Below are 18,154 nucleotides of genomic sequence, written 5' to 3'. Positions count from 1 at the left end.
AATTTTTAGTCATTTCCAGTGACAAATTCCCAATTACAAGGGGGACTATATCATTTTCAATGACTTGTTTTTCTATACCATTCACCTATATTTCTGTATTATTATATTTAATAGATTTTATTTGCATTTCACTTACTTGTCTCATGTCATTTTTAACTCCCATTTGTCCACATAAATGTATGACAATAGGTTGGGAAAAAATCTGTATATAATATGCATGTATGTATGTATGTACGTATATATCTCTGTCTTTATGTCTACTTAAATAACTCGCGAACTACTGGGTCTATCAATCTATTTAGATATTCCTGGTTGGAATCAGCATATTAAGGAATACCATTCTATTGCCCGTGATGCCTTTTTAATGTGGCGTGATAATGGCAGTCTTCGACAAGGACCAATATTCGAACTCATGAAAACAACATGTGCCAGATTTAAATATGCATAAAAAATATGCAAGGCTAACGAAATTCATATGCGTGCCGATCGTCTTGCCACAAACCTGTCTACAGGTAATATAAAGCAATTTTGGAAAGGGGTTACTAACAAAAAGTCTACGCCTTTGTCATCATCTGTTGGTGGTTGCAACAGTCACCAGAATACCGTTGTATGTGGCGCAATCACTTTGTAAGCTTATTTTCATCTGTTAACAATTGTGACAACGAATATTTCGTTAAGTCTGGCATTTCCAACATATGTTATAGGGAAGACATGATTGTTCATTCAATTGATATTCTTAATTGTATAGATAGGTTATCCAATGGGAAGGCAGCAGGTCCTGATGGTCTTGTTGCCGAACACATTAAGTATGCTGATAATCGTCTACACGTGCTGTTGTCTATTTTATTTATAGCTGCACATGTCACATGTCCATGGACACTTACCACTCCGAATGTTAGACACTATTTTAGAACCTATTGTTAAAAATAAAACTGGTGGCGTCACTGATATTGGTAATTATCGCCCTATTGCGAGTGCTACGGCCATTTCCTAGTTGTATGAGCTACTCATACTCAGTAGATGTGAGAAGTATTTTGTTACTATAAGTGACCACCAATTTGGGTTTAAAGCTGATCACTCCACTGATATGTGTATTTTTCTTTTAAAAGAAGTAATTGATTTCTACGAACCCCATAATAGCCCTGTTTTTCTATGCTTCTTGGATGCAAGCAAAGCGTTTGACAGAGTCAATCCTTGGACTCTGTTTCGAAAGCTGCTCAAAAGGCACATCCCTTTGTTTATTGTGAGAATATCAGATGGGGTTCAGTTGTTTCTGAGACTTTTTCCATTTACAATAGTGTTAAACAAGGAGACGTTTTGTCTCCCTATTTATTTAATGTCTACATGGACAAATTAAGTGATTCTCTTTGTATGAATAATATAGGATGTCATATATCGGGCAAATGCATCAACCATTTATTTTATGCTGATGATATTGTTTTAATTTGCCCTTCTGTAAAAATCTTGAACAGTGTTTTAAAAATCTGTAGTCACTATGCTAGGTCACATGACATTCTTTTTAATGCAAGTAAATCAAAGTGTCTTTGTGTTCTGCCTAAGTGTAGCAATATAACTAAAATTCCTCATGTCTATCTTGACGATGTATCCCTCACATTTGTAAGAAGCCATACATATCTTAAGAGTTGTTTTCAACTATTTGGCCAATGATAGTGATGACATCAAACAGCAAATGAAAACTTTTTATGCCAGTGCTAATTCTTTAATTCGTAATTTCTACAATTGTTCATTCGCTGTAAAAATCTATCTATTTAAGGCATATTGTTCTGCCATGTACTGTGCTCACTTGTGGAGTATTTTTAATATGAAAAGTATAAATGAACTACGAGTTTCTGATAACAATGCTTTTAGAATTTTGTTTGGCATAAGACAGCGCATAATCATCTCTCAAACTTTTGTAAACAACTGTATTATGACTTTAGATAGCAAACAGCCCACCACTCGATTGAGATTTTATTACCTCCCATTTGCCATACATATATGGCAATTTGGAGGTTATATGGTTGATGAAAGTCTGTATGTGAGATGTCTGTCTGTATGTATGTATGCATGTATGTGTGTTAGTATGTATGTATGGATGTCTGTCCGTCCAACGCAAAAACTCATGAACCGCTGCATGTATTAAGCTGATTTTTGGTGTAGAGATGCCATATATGGTGTAGATGTGCCGTTGTTAAAATGAACTTTTTAGTCACATAGATATGCAAATGAGGTAGAAAAAACAGCGAAAATGGTCAAAAATCTATAACTCAGGAATTACTCATCTGATCATTGTCATATTTGGGTTTCAGGTACCTTAGGCCCAACTCATTTAAACATATAGATTTGATGTCAATATTTGATGCTTTCTATTTTTAATGATTTTTTTCTTTAGCTTTTTTTGCCATTTTAGTAAAAAGTCTTTTTCTCTTAAACAAATGGTCGGATCGCTTTAAAATTTGGCGTGCAGTTGCCTTAAGATAACTCAAAATAGAATTCATCAAAATTATGGCAAAATTTACATATTTGTATTTTTGGGCAATTTTTGCCATTTGTGGTTTTTTGGGCAATTTTTGCCATTTGTGGTTAAAAAATCTTCTTTGAAACTGTGTTTGCTATTACTTTCTAATTGGGTGTGCGGGTTCCTAGGAGTGACCTGAAGATGACTCTGTGAACTCAAGCTGAAATTTGCAAATTTTTTGGTACTTTTTGTCATGCTTTCAAATTTGGTACATAGGTGAAATGTAGTAGGTCATTCATTCAAAGTCAAGTACTGCCTGTGTGAATGAGCAGATTATGATTGTGCTGTTCCAGGCTGAGGTGCTATTTATAGGAATGATGCAATGTTAGGCGGTAATTGATGTTTTAACTGAATTTGACTGACATTGTATGTAACTCTTGTACTGTATAAACTCTATCAATTCACCCCCCTAAAAATAATTAATATGATTTTAAATAATTGAATTAATTAGGAAATCAACAAAGCCAAAATAATTTTAGTGTAGAATTATTAGAAAGTTCAACGTTTTTGACAATTCATAACGAAATGCTTACCATCTTGGAGGATTAAAACATGTAAAGGCAACTTTCCTGAATCCCCACTTTGATATATTCTGAACCGTCATATATTGTGCTCTGTATGTTATCTAAAAGAAATTGCTCATAATAGTTTGTCGTGATAGGTTGGTCAAATAAATAGAGATAGAGAAAGTTCCAATTTCCATTTATGGTTGACTTGGTAAGGATAAAATAAAATTACGTTTTGAGGAAAAAAATAGAGTGGTCAATTAAAAGAGTGGTAAAGTGATAGGGTTTTTATGGTAAAGCTGGGCTGTAAGATTCCTCATGTGCTATTTATAGCAATTATGCAATCTGTGTAAACAGTGCAATGAAAGTGTTACATGATTCCTTATAATGCTTTTGATGACCTTGAACTTTGTCTCCTCTGTGTGCTTTCTCTGAGTACGTACAGGCTCACCGTATTCAACAGAACTTATTTGCAATGTTATGCTTGGTTAATGAGATGAAAATACTGATAAAGATAGCCAGCTGAAGATTCTTTATGACCTGACAGATACGCTGTTTTTTATGACGTAAATCTTGATAAGCAAGTCTTGTTTACTTTAATTAGAATGTAATTAACTCACGTTTATATTATTATAAGCAGTAGTCTAAATTTGAACAATCTGATATTGACAAGTTGATTGGCTGTTGGAGGTTAAAAGCTGTAAAAATAAATGTATGCATGTCTATCTGTTTGTCAGTCTGTCTGTCTGTCTGTATGTATGTATGTTAGTTAGTATGTGCGGATGTATGTCTGTCCACATTAAAAACTCCTAAATCGCAGCACCTACCATCTTAGTATTTGGTGGACAGATGCACCCAGGGGTGGAGATGTGAATTTGTTGAAATAAACATGTCAAAGTCAAAAATATGCAAATGAAGGGGAAAAAAGAAAAACTCCTACAAATTGCTAAAACTCTGTAACCACTGGCCAGATTTGGTTGAAACTTGGTTTGTAGGCTCTTTATAGTGACTAAACATGCTCTTTAATGTAACTAAACATTTCTTCAAATTGTGATGAAATTTTGAAAGTTGTATTTTTTGGGCGATTTTCCCGTTTTTTTGTCAAAAAATAAAATCTTTTTTTCTGAAAGCGCTCATCCCATTGCCTTGAAAACTTGTATGTATGATCCTAGGGTTGGCCTTTGTCAGATTTGTTCAAATTATGGTGAAATTTTCATATTTGTATTTTTGGGGCAATTTTCCCCATTTTTTGTCAAAAAATTATTTTCTACCAAAGTATTTGTTGGATTGCTTTAAAACATGATAGTCTCGAGTCCTAAGGGTTGTTTTCTGTCAGATGTGTAAAAGTCATTATGAAATGGAGCATTTCATATTTCATAAGATTAATTTGGACTTGCAATGGAATTTTTTTAGTCAAGCTGTAAGAACGCAATGACATGTGTGTAACTAGTAGTTAGTATCTCTGTAAAATGGGAGGACAGTGTCATTGACACTATTTTTGTAGGTTGAATGAAAGTGACAATATCCTGATTAAATCAGTTAAATCTTTTGATGTATTTAGAAAAAGTGCTTTTTGTTGAAGAGTTATCAATGACTGTTTTTAAGACGTTAATAGAATTCTTATTTTATCATGTATATTGTACCTTTTTGTTCTGTTTAAATGTTTCAACCTAGTGGATATTTTATGAGATTGTTCTCGAAATAAAAACTATTATTATTATTATTATTATTATTATTATTATTATTATTATTATAGGTAGTGATGGTACAAGTCAGACATATCTAAATTTTGATGAAATCTACAATCGTAAATTTTTAAGGAATTTTTTTTATTTTTGTAATATTTTGATATCCTGTCAGAAACTGCTCTGCCAATTGCCTTCCAATTAATATTAGAAATTCCTTTTGATAAGGCAATAAATAAGCTTGCAAAGCAGTAGGGTGAAATGTTTAGTCCCGCGGATGCAGTCCGACGAGGACTTATAGATTTGGTCCCCTCTGTCAGTCAATCCATGCGTCTGTCTGTCAGCAGCCATTTCTCTGTCACCCCTGAGCCGATTTTTTTCAAATTTTGTGCAAGGATAAAGTACTGTGCCCCATACAAATGCGTGTACAAGTCCGAGTGAGCAGTCATACTCATCATATGCAAGTCCGCTTTGTTGGAATTTTTAAGTCCAACTCAGTTTTGGTGCTTGGAGTGTATGGTTTGAAATACTTAGGGGTTATTACACGAAGTTTGGGCGATACCGCGTCGTATTCAAGTGATGTGTCCGTATTTTGACGAGTTGCGCAGCAACGAGTCAAAATGCGGACACATCACAAGATTACGACGCGGTATTGCCCTAACTTCGTGTAATAACCCCTTTATCATACATGCATGCTTTGGTTATGACTGTTTTCCCACGGACGTTCCGAAATTAGCGGCAAAATCAACTGAAATCGACCTTGCTTTCTACTCGCTGTACTCACAAAAAATTGGTTGCTAACGAGTGATGACAACCTTATCACTTCTTGATATCATTCCGCTGTTGGGCCATTCCACTTCAAGGGAGGGCTTATGGCACACTTTTAAAGCCAACAATTTAAACATTAAGATGTCGACACAGGTTTTCAAAATTTGAAGAAGATTTATTTCGAGCTTAAAATGGCGGTGGACGTAAAACATAGACTGGAGTGTGTAAAATGAGAGTGTTTTTGTTTTTTGAAACATCACCTCATCCCTTCGCGAAAGTTATTAGGCCCACCAAAATTGGATCAGAGTCATGCCACGCCAGCGTTTGAAATTCAAAACTCGATCGAGTATGAACAGATGACAGAGTTAGAGCAAGAAGTTCTGCGACATCTATGAATGCTCAGTGGATTTACTAATAATAGCCGTACCAGTCAGTTTATCTCCAGGAATTATACATGTCCTCAGACGTCAAATATGCCAAATTTACCATCTTAGAAAGGAATTTGTGAGCGGTTTAGGGAAAACGTGAAGTGAGTACATTGTAAGCTGTAGCGTCGATCGTGATTTTGTTGCTGTACGAATAAAACATTTCAAAGGTATTTACATCGTCTGCTCGCATATTTCCATTACTGGCTTGCCTAAATAGAACTAAACTTCTTTGAAGAACCTAAACGAAAGTTTGACTTTCCCTAGTATCTTACATTGTATCCGAAACCCGCACCGGACACGATCAAGCCCTGGGAATCTCATTGACAGGTACAAATTATTAATATGTGCACCTTGTCTGTCGCGAGTATTTTCAGTGCGGTTGGATTTTTGTGGCTCATTTATGGTTGTAAACGATGCAATTCACCATCTAGATACTTAAACTCGTCAACAGGAAACTTGTCGTATAGCGGTTCTATCATGATGCACTGTCAAACGGGCGCGGGGACCGAAATCTTATTCACTGAGCTGTTTTACATATGAACGTACCTACGAAGGTCACGCATACCAGCGAAGGTCACGCTTACGCGTTGCTGTAAGTAGTTCGGTTACAGTGAAAATATCATTCGTATTTTCACTAGTTAAAATACGGGTTCATATTAGTACCGTCTAAACAATAGGAGAATCACGATACAGGCATAGCATGTATGATAATCTTATATAACCTGATGTATGTATGCATTATGTATGCATATAAGTTTAAATCAACCAGCGAAAGTAAATCAAGGGAAGACTGCACTTTGAATATTATGAATTGTTGCTGGCAAGTCTATACATTTCCACAGAAAATGTTTACTGATAGATGACAGATTCATGATAATATTTTTATACAGCAAAGCTGAGACTGAATTAGAAGAAACAAAGGCAGCATTGAGACAGCTTTCTGAGGAGAAAAAGAAAGATGCCAATGAGTACATGGTTCAGGTAAAGAAGTTCTGTATTATTCTTCCTTAAACTTTTATCTCTGATAATGTATCTTACAATGTGTAGAAAATTCATTATCTGGATGGCTGTATGATGTAAGTATGTATGTATATATGTATGAACAGTACCGTATATATAATAGCATAATTGTAGTTGGCAATGATGACAACTCTAATCAGGGGTAGCGTTAGGATTTCAAAGTTGTTAGCCACAGATTCCTTACGTGGTGAATTGGTCATACATTTTGTTAGCCACACACAACTTTCTTTGGCCACACAAAACTTTTGCACAATAAAATCAAAACAAAAATATTTTAAGGTCTCATCTTGTTGGAAGTGCCATAGACTTCACATGCAATCCAACCCCCCTCCCTTCCCAGCCAAGGCCTTTTTGAACGCAACTGCTCAACATGTTACTTTTCTTTAAGACTGGTGCAGTTCATTTTCTATGATATTAACCCTTTTCTTGCCAGACAGTAATAACTGTATCACTTCCCCATCAGCCAAGTCAGTAAAAAGCGGTATTGAGCCAAGACATGACGTATTTTCACCCACTTGGCTTGGTATGTTATAGCATCTTTTGTCCAAAAAAATCAACTTTACAGTACTATGTTTTCAACAGCCATCAAATGTACAGTATTATGTTAAAATACATTATATGGAATACGTTGTGTTTTATTAATTTTAACCATCTTGACCTGGTGGTGAAATATGGACTTGGCAGGAAAAGTGTTTAAAGAAATCCTAACAACCCATATAAATTAAGTACAACCATGGAGGTAACTTTTGTGCAACACATACACACAGTTATTACAGGGCATCCTGTCCCCATCGTTTGAACTGCAAGTATGTTTAGAATGAAGCGTTGAAGACAAAAACAGTTCACTAATTTTTTAGCTCCCATATATGCATATGTATATATGCAAATGGAGGGTATTCATATAAGGTGGCAAAATGGTGTCTTTGTGTACATGTATGTATGTATGTCTGTGAGTCCGTCCAGATCAAAAACTCCTAAACCACAATGGCTGCCGTCTTAATATTTGGTGTAAAGGTGCACATAGGGATGGAAATGTGAATTCGTTCAAATGAACATGTCAGGGAAAAAAGGAAAAAACCTGCAAATGGCTAAAACTCCGTAAGCATTGGTCTGATTTGGTTGAAACTCAGAATGCAGATTCCTTTAGGTATCCTAAATTATGTGTGTACAAATTTGGGTGAAATTTGCATGTTTGTATTTTTAGTGTATTTTTTTCTGTTTTTAGTAAAAAAAATTTTGTTCGCTGAAATCACTAGTCTGATCGCTCTGAAAGTAAATATTCATGTTCCTCAGGATGACCTCAGTCAAGTTGGTACAAACTGTATTGATATTATCATATTTGTAATTTTGGGGCAATTTTCCCAATTTTTGGTCGTAAATTTTTTATCCAAAATCTATTGATCTGATAGCTTTGATATTTGATATACAGGTATCTAAGATTTTTATCTCAATATAATATATTGAAGTCATGTTGAAACCGGCAATTTTTTTATTTTTGAGTCAATTTTTGCCTTTCTTGGTCAAAAAAATGTTCTCCTAAAACTACAAATCTGGTAGCTTTGATATTTAGTGTAACGATTCTAGGGTTTATATTAATAAGATATATTGAAATAAGGTTGAAATCTGAAATTTTGTATTTTAGGGGGCAATTTTCTTCATTTTGGTCAAAAAATTTGTTTCTCAAAATTTACCAGTCTGATTGTGTTGATATTTAGTAAACAGGTTCCTAGGGTATATGTTAATATGATATATTGAAATTAGGTTGAAATCTGGAATTCTGAATTTTTAGGGCAACTTTGCGAAACTGTCAATTTTACAAGGATATCTTTCATTTTTAGCTTCGCTGTCAGCGATGCGGAGCTTATCAAATAGGTTGATTTTTAGCTCCACTGTCAGCGACGCGAAGCTTATCAAATAGGTTGATTTTCCGTCGTCGTCGTCCGTTGTCGTGCGTCGTCCGTCAACAATTGCCTTCTCCTCTGAAACCGCAAGTCCAATTGCTTTGAAATTTTATATGCAGTTCACTTGGGGTGACCTAACTTAAGTTTGTTCAAATCATGGTGAAATTTGCATATTTGTATTTTTGGGGCATTTTTAGCTCCCATAGCCATATGTACCGGTATATATGGCAATGGAAGCTATTCTTATAGGCTAGGGAACTGTCTGTATGTCTGTATGTCTGTATGTCTGTCCGTCAACATCAAAAACTCCAAAACCGCTGCACATTTCATCTTGATATTTGGTGTGTACATGGATGCGGGCTGTAGATGAGATTTTGTTCAAATGAAGTTGTCATTGCCAAAAATATGCAAATTAAGTGAAAAAATGTAAAAACAGTCAAAATTGAAAAAACTCCATAACCACTGAGCAGATTACATGAAAAATAAGCATGTAAGTACTTTGGGCTGACCTGAAATGATTGTGCACATCTTGGGTCAGTATCTTGGACTTGCTATTTTTCATGAATTTTTTTGTAATTTTCTCCCACTTTTGGTCAAAAAATCTTCTTCTCTGAAACCACAGGTCCGATTGATTTGAAACTTGGTATGGAAGTGCATAGGAGTGACCTTTCCCAAATTTGGGCAAATCGTGGTGAAATTTGCATATTTTTAGTTTACACGTCCATAGACTCCCATGTATAAGGCAGATCTCCATAGACTCCCATGTATAATAAAAAAAATAAAAAGTTAGTTTCTCATCGTATTCATATTGCAAAAAGGATGCAGTGACACAAGTCTTTCTCACTCACTCCGTAGTAACTTACAGTAGCTATTCCTCTCACTTCTACCGCTTGAGGGCGTCCTTCCATAGTACTATAAAAAGCCTGAACAGGCTACCAGGTGTCATTACCTTTCATCACGCTTGAACGGTAACATCTCTACAAGTGTTACCGGTCGTTCCTTCACGATGTCCGACTCTAAATCGTCGTCGAAGAAAGGCAAGAAGCCCGGTAAATCTCCCGCTCCTGTTACTCAGCCGGAAGAAAAACGGGACTCTTTGCCATTAGCCAACGAGGATAGCACGCATAGCAGTGGCGGTATTGGTACACCGACTGAAGCTAGTGCTACCTCGAAGTTATGTGATAGAGAAAGTGCTCCGTGGTCTAGCTTGAGCCAAGACTCAATTCGCCAGATTGCAACCCAAGTGGCGCAGATATTTGGGCAACAAGGTATGTTCGCCACACCTTTGCCATTCTATCAGCCAGGTGATAGCGTTGCAGCCGGTTCAACGCACGTTGCTGTCAGTGGGCCGCCATCTTGTGCGTCTATGTGTCAGGCTCATCCTACGGTCAGACCTGGCTCCAGCCGCAAGTTTCATACAGTGGTTGCTCCAGTTCCTCACAAACGTAGGCGTATTATTGAAGTAGAGGTTGATAGTTCCGATAATTTTGATTCAGATGCTTCAGAAATTTCTGACGTGCCGTCTTCGCTACCTATGACTATTACTACTGTGAACGAGCCTGACCAGGACGAATCCCCGTCTGTGTATGCTGACGTGCCTGACTATCATACAGGCGTTCCTGGTTGGAATATGTCAACGGAAACAGCTCAGTGGTTTATGAAAAGGGCAGACCGTCCATTACCTCAAGCCGTTGTCCAGCAGTTGCAGCAGAAGTATTCTGTTTCTGACCACTTTGAGCCATTTTTCAAGGCACAGGAGCTACCGTCATCGGTCCGCAACCTGATAAAGTCAAGTAAGTCTACTTACCGTAATCATGACCGTCCATATTACAAGGTTCACCAGGCTTTCAATTTGGCTGTGCGTCCTGTTCTCCAGGCCTTAGAAACCACCATTTCTCCAGTTTTCAATCCCAGTCAACACGTACCCTTAGTCCGTGAAGCTCTTGGTGATGCCATACATTTAATGACCACAGCTAGTTATTTGCTGGCAGAAGTTCGCCAAGCTAGGCTGAAACCACTCTTTAGAGATGAGTATAAGGAGTTGCTGCAGGATGCTAAGCCCTCCGCACAGGGATTCTTTGGTGGGAATTTGGTTAAGGCCATAAACAATTCCAAGAAGTCTGTTAATGCTTTTCGTGTCGTCTCCAAGAGCAGTTATAAGTCCGACAGACAGCCATTTTCAAATTCCAGCAGATCTGGTCGTTACTACTCGGAGAGGCAGAGCTTTACAAATAGCCAGCAATCCGATACCCAGGCTTCCAGTTCCAGAGGAGGTAAGGGGTTTCAAAAGGGTGGATTTAAGTCAGCAAAGGGCAGAGGTGGTAACTCCGCTACCAAGCAGGATAAGCAGTGACTTGGCAAGTTCATCAATCCCAGTTGCAGGCAGACTACAGTATTTCACTCAGGCTTGGGACAATTACGCTCAGAACACTTGGGTCAGAAACGTCATTCGGAGTTACAAGCTACAGTTAATGTCAACTCCATTTCAGACTTACCAGCCTATCACCACACCTACCTCCAATGCCCAGCATTTAATCATCCAGAAAGAGATATACTCACTTTTGCAGAGGGGAGCCATTGTGCCAGTAAGTCCACAGCAGGATCAGTTTGTTTCAAGTATATTCACCAAGGTAATGAAAATTCCAGTTGCACATGCACACTCACAGGGCATTCTCTGCAGCAGTTTCATCAACAATATCTTCAACACAGCTCAGCACAGAGACAATTGTCAGGCAGGCACAGACTTCCTGCTAGATCTCCTTCAGCGTCTTGGCTTCATACCCAACATCCGCAAGTCTCATCTCAGCCCAACTCAGAATCTGTTACATCTAGGCCGCACTTACAACAACACAGTGGAAATGACTGTTTCCCTACCTCAGGACAAGCTGCAAAAACTCAGGGACTATGCAGGTCATCTCCTAGACAACAGGTTAGTGTCTCTTCGTCAACTAGCAAGAATGTTGGGACAAATAGAGGGGGTCGCAAATTCCTTGGCGGATCATCAATCCAGAAATTTCAGCGATCTGCACGACTTTCTTATAGACCATCACATTTCCCAGCAAATTTGCAGCGTTTTCCATACTCCAGAGATAGATTTATTTGCAAGTCGAAATACCGCTCAGTTACCCCTTTATGTGGCATGGAAGCCAGATCCCAAGGCTTTTGCAATAGACGCATTCACTATCTCATGGACAGAGCGAGATTTGTACATGTTCCCTCCACATGTTCTGAAATTGCGTTGTCTCAGGAAGATTCAACAAGACAAAGCAAGGACTCTGTTTGTTGCACCAGTGTGGAAAACCAAACCCTGGTATCCAGTACTGCTACAGTTAACCTGCAGTTACCCAATACTTCTACCAGAACACAGAGATTTGCTTCTGGATCCTCACACAGGGAATCCACTCATGTTCAATATGACTCCACTAGCCGTTTTGAAGCTCTCCGCGCACATTACAGAGGTGAGGGACTTTCGCAAAAAGCTACTGAAATCCTCATTAAGGCAATTTGCATCAGAACATCAAGGTTGTATGACAGCAGATGGCAGCGTTTTGCAAGCTGGTGTAATCAACGGAATACCAATCCCATTTCGTGCTCTGTAACACAGGTAGTGGAATTCCTTACGTACTTATTTGATTCTCATAATCTCGCATATAGTACTCTAAATGGTTACAGGTCTGCCATTTCTTCCGTCCATGAACATGTTGATAATGAGCCCATTGGATCTCATCCTCTTGTTACGACTTTATTCAGAGGGTTTTTTCGCATGCGGCCTCCTTTGCCTCGTTATCCAGCAATTTGGAGTGTATCTACAGTTTTGAACTATTTGAAGATTCTTCACCCAGCACAGGGTCTCAGCTTGAAGCAGCTTACATTGAAGACTTGTATGTTGGTCGCTTTAACTTCTTCAGATAGAGGACAAACTCTGAGTTATTTGGACCTCAGATTCTGTGATATTTCAGATAGAGAATGTATTTTTATTATTCCTAATTTGACGAAGACATCGTCTGTTACCAGGCCTTCACGAGTGGTGAAATGTCCAAGTTTTGGTGACAAGTCTTTGGATGTCAGACATTATGTTATGATGTATATAAAGAGAACTACTAAGTTCAGAGATTATGCTGTTTCTACGGGGAGTACCCGGCCTTCCAAGTTGTTCATTTCATTTGTTCAGCCATATAGGGAAGTTACTTCCCAGACTATTGCTAGATGGATTAAGACTACATTGGCCAGTGCAGGCATTGACACAAGTAAGTTTACTGCTCATAGTACCAGGGAGCAGCAACGTCAGCAGCATTACGACAGGGAGCATCTACTGCCCAGATACTTCAGCTTGGTGACTGGTCCTCAGAATCTACTTTTACAAGATTCTATCGGCGTTACACTGAGAACTCAGAAATTGGACGCCTCATCCTCAGGGCTGCACAAAATCCTGACAGTTCTACTCACCACTAGGCATCCAGCTACTCAATCAGCTACTGTAAGTTACTACGGAGTGAGTGAGAAAGACTTAGAAAATTTGCCTACCTTAGGACGTCAAATTATAAGTCTTTGAGGGAACGTAGTAGTAACTTACTACGTTCTTCCCTCCCACCCAGCCCGATGCCATCTGGTGAGTTGACTTTTTTATTCTGATTTTGTGGCTTGTTAGTCCCCACGGACACCGTCCGGGGGGACTTATAGGTTTGGTCATGTCCGTGCGTGTGTGCGTCCGTGCGTGCGTGCGTGCGTGCGTGTGTGCGTCCGTGCGTGCGTCCGTCCGTTCACGCAGATATCTCAGAGATGCAAGAAGCGATTTCATTCAAACTTGTTACAAGGATTACTTCATATGTCATACAGATGCACGTCGATTTGTTTTGTGATACGATCCAATATGGCCGCCAGGCGGCCATTTTATTACGATTTTTTCATGTACAGAGCCATAACTCAGACATGTTTCAACCGATTTTATTCAAAGTTGGTACAAGGACATTGACCAATGTCATAGATATGCACGTCATTTTGTTTTGTGATATGATCCAATATGGCCGCCAGGCGGCCATTTTGTTACGATTTTTTCATGTACAGAGCCATAACTCAGACATGTTTCAACCGATTTTATTCAAAGTTGGTACAAGGACATTGACCAATGTCATAGATATGCATGTCGATTTGTTTTGTGATACGATCCAATATGGCCGCCAGGTGGCCATTTTATTACAATTTTTTCATGTCCCGAACCATAACTCAGACATGTTTTAACTGATTTTATTCAAAGTTTGTACAAGGACATTGACCAATGTCATAGATATGCATGTCAATTTGTTTTGTGATACAATCCAATATGGCTGCTGTGTGGCCATTTTGTTATGATTTTTTCATATGCAGAGGCATAACTCAGGCATATCTCAACCGATTTTATTCAAAGTTGGTACAAGGACATTGACCTATGTCTTACATATGTACGTCGATTTGTTATGTGATACGATCCAATATGGCCTCTAGGCAGCCATTTTATTACGATGTTTTCATGTACAGAGCAATAACTCAGACATGTTTCAACGGATTTTATTCAAAGTTGGTACAAGGAGATTGACTAATGTCATACCGGTACATATGCATGTCAATTTGTTATGTGATACGATCCAGTATGGCTGCCTTGCGGCCATTTTGTTACGATTTTTTCATGTTGCAGGCCATAATACTCTAAGGCATATCTTAACCGATTTTATTCAAAGTTGGTACAAGGACATTAACCTATGTCATACATATGTATGTCAATTTGTTTCTTGATATGATCCAATATGGCTGCATGGCAGCCATTTTGTTACAATTTTTTCGTGTCCTTAGCCAAAACTTGGGCATGTCTCAACTAATTTTATTCACTGATTTTATTCAAATTTAGTACAAGGACATTGACCTATGTCATACATATGCACATTGATTTGTTTTATGATACAATCCAATATGGCCGCCGTGTGGCCATTTTTTTTTTCTGATTTTTTCATGTCCGGAACCATAACTCAGACATGTATCAAGCAAATTTATTCAAAGTTGGTACAATGACATTGACTTATTTATACATATGTATGTCGATTGGTTTCACGAGATGGTCCAATATGGCCACATGGTAGCAATTTTGTTATGGTTGTTTCATGTCGAGAGCCATAACTCTGGCAAGTCTCAACTGATCTTATTCAAAGTTGGTACATGTACATTGACTGACGTCATACATATACATGTTGATTTTTTAAACAGTAAGATCAAATATCGCTGCATGGCAGTGATTTTGTTACAATTTTCAGATGTACAAAGCCATAACTCAGACATATTTCCACCAGTATCATTCAAAGTTGGTACAAGGACATTGACCTATATCATACATATGCTCGTCAATTTGTTTCACGTCATGTAGCAGCAACATGTCAATTATTGAAGTTTCGTAAGTAGGCTGATATGTCAAGAAATACATACTGCATCAAATTCATGAAACTTTATACAGATGTTAACTGATGTTAAGGTCACATTGCTTTAACATTGAAAAAGACATTTATCAGTGTCATTTTAATTAATTTGTAATTGCATAAGTAATGAACTTTCCTAATTAGGGTGATATAGCAACAAATTAATACAACGTCAAATGTGATGAAACTTGATACAGATGTTGATCTCATAGTGTTGTAAATACTGCATCAAACTTTATGAAATATGGTACCAGTGATAATCTGTCAAGTGTTAGAATTGTATGCAAAAATGTTTTGCAACATCCTGTTGATTAATTCCTAGTTGACTCATTTTATGAACTTTAGGATGGTGGCCTACATTGGTTTTATGTTTTCATCACCATGGAACTCATTCTTGGCCATTGAGCGCCATCTGTATCAAAGTATTTTTATCACAGACCTAATTAATGAAGAGGACTCTATCCTCTTAGGACATGTAATCAAAGTACCCATTGACAAGTGGGGACTGTGTCATCAACGATGACTTGTTTTACATGCTGTTGTTTCTCCTAGGTTCCCTGGTCCCTGCCTTTGTGCTGTTAGAGATTTTGGTTTTCATACCACAATTTTTTGCACTTTGTTGCATAAATTCCGCACTTTATTGTGCAATATTTAGCTTAATTGCTTAATTGGGTCAGCTTTATTGCTTATGACCTGGGCACCAGCTTTGGTGATGTGGAACCTACACAAGCAGCTCTGAAAGGTAATAACACCTGGTAGCCTGTTCAGGCTTTTTATAGTACTATGGAAGGACGCCCTCAAGCGTTAGAAGTGAGAGGAATAGCTACTGTAAGTTACTACTACGTTCCCTCAAAGACTTATAATTTGACGTCCTAAGGTAGGCAAATTTTCTAATTTTTAGTCCCCACGGATGAAGTCCAGTGGACTTATAGATTGGGTCATGTCTGTCTGTTCGTCCATCCGTGAGTCCATCCGTTCACGCAGATATCTCGGATATTTTGACAAAATGTCACGTGACCTCGGTGACCTTTGACCTCAAATATACATATTTGTCCATAACTCAGTAACCACAAGTGCTACCACCCTTCATATATGGTATGATGGGACACCTTATGACCCCACATATTGTACCTCATTAATTATGCACATATCTAATTTTGAGCGAGCCAATAGAGCTAGAGGTCTGATTTTTGGTATATAGGGATAACTTAGCAATACAATTTTTTTGACAAAATGTCACATGACCTCAGTGACCTTTGACCGCAAATATACATATTTGTCCATAACTCAGTAACCACAAGTGCTACACCCTTCATGTATGGTATGATGGGACACCTTATGACCCCACATATTGTACCTCATTAATTATGTGCATATCTAATTTTGAGCAAGCCAATAGAGCTAGAGGTCTGATTTTTGGTATATAGGGATAACTTAGCAATACAATTTTTTTGACAAAATGTCACATGATCTCGGTGACCTTTGACCTCAAATATACATATTTGTCCATGACTCAGTAACCACAATTGCTACACCCTTCATATTTGGTATGATTGGACACCTTATGACACCACATACTGTACCTCATTAATTATGCACATATCTCATTCTGAGCAAGCCCATAGAGCTGGATGTCTGATTTTTGGTATATAGGGATAACTATAGGAGAGAAATTTTTTTGACCAAATGTCATGTGACCTCGATGACCTTTTACCTAAAATATATGTTTAAGTCAATAAATAAGTAACCACAAGTGCTATGTCCTTTGTATTTAGTAGGATGGGAGACCTTATGACAACACACGCTTTACCTCATTAATTATGCACACATCTAATTCAGGGCAAGCGAATAGAGCTAGAGGTCTGATTTTTTGGCATATAGGGATTAATTAGCAATATAATTTTTTTTTCAAAATGTCATGTGACCTCGATGACCTTTACATATATATGCATATATATATATGCATATCTCAGTAACCACGAGTTCTATACCGTCCAATTTTGATAGGATATTAGACCTTAAGATGTCACATCTTGTACCTCATTTATTATGCGCATATGTATTTCTTGGCTGGCCAATAATGCTAGAGGTCTGATCTTTTTTCCCGATTTAGAACCATAACTTAGACATGCCTCATGTGTTTCAAATTGGGAACAACGACATAGACCTATGAGCCCATAGATCTCAACATATACACTCCACTGATACTTCTTAATGACCACATTTCCCTGCTCCATCAAGACTAATACTCCTATTACAAGTGGGGACTATGTCATTGTCAATGACTTGTTGAGTTAATGGTTGTATCACAGTATTCGATATTTATAATTCTGTATTTTTTCCATTTTATATTCTGAATAAATACATTAAACATATTTCACTGTCTCCAGTACATTATATTTAAGTATTTTCACTTCATGCACTTTATCCCTTTCACACATGTTCAAATATCTGACCAGAGAACAAACACTAAATAGTCCAGGATGGGAGCTACAGTGTCATTGACGCTATTTTTTGGTGTTTTCAGTAAAAAAATCTTCTTCTCTTAAAGCGCTTGTCAGATTGCTTTGAAATTTGATATGCAGTTTACTTAGGGTGGCTTAAGTCAGATTTGTTCAAATCATGGTGAAATCTGCATATTTGTATTTTTAAGGCAATTTTTGTCATTTTTGGTAAAAATATCTTTAAAAATCTTCTTCTTCAAAACTACCAGTCAGATAGCTTTGATATTTGGTACATATGTCCCTAGGGATGATCTATTTCAGATTTGTTCAAATTGTGCAGAAATATGCAAAGTTGCATTTTAAGGCAATTTTTGCCATTTTTAGTCAAAAAATGTATTTCTCAAAAAGTACTGCCATTTTTGGTCAAAAAATGTGTATATCCAA

At 37.6% G+C, this 18,154-nt stretch overlaps 1 protein-coding gene across 4 annotated transcripts in view; it reads left to right on the top strand.

Annotated features, from left to right (window-relative positions):
* The window catches only part of LOC139141691 (centrosomal protein of 85 kDa-like), a 257,293-nt gene that overhangs the window by 154,908 nt on the left and 84,231 nt on the right, over positions 1-18,154 (top strand). For all 4 annotated transcript variants that reach the window (XM_070711276.1, XM_070711275.1, XM_070711277.1 and 1 more), the window contains one exon: positions 6,796-6,886. In XM_070711276.1, coding sequence (XP_070567377.1) covers positions 6,796-6,886 — 91 coding nt within the window. The remainder of the gene's footprint in view (positions 1-6,795; positions 6,887-18,154) is intronic.

This window comes from Ptychodera flava, chromosome 10 (genome assembly GCF_041260155.1).
Source record: "Ptychodera flava strain L36383 chromosome 10, AS_Pfla_20210202, whole genome shotgun sequence".
NCBI classification, from domain to species: Eukaryota; Metazoa; Hemichordata; class Enteropneusta; family Ptychoderidae; genus Ptychodera; species Ptychodera flava.
Note: the sequence above shows the minus strand (reverse complement) of the source record. Positions and strands in the feature narration are given on the sequence as shown.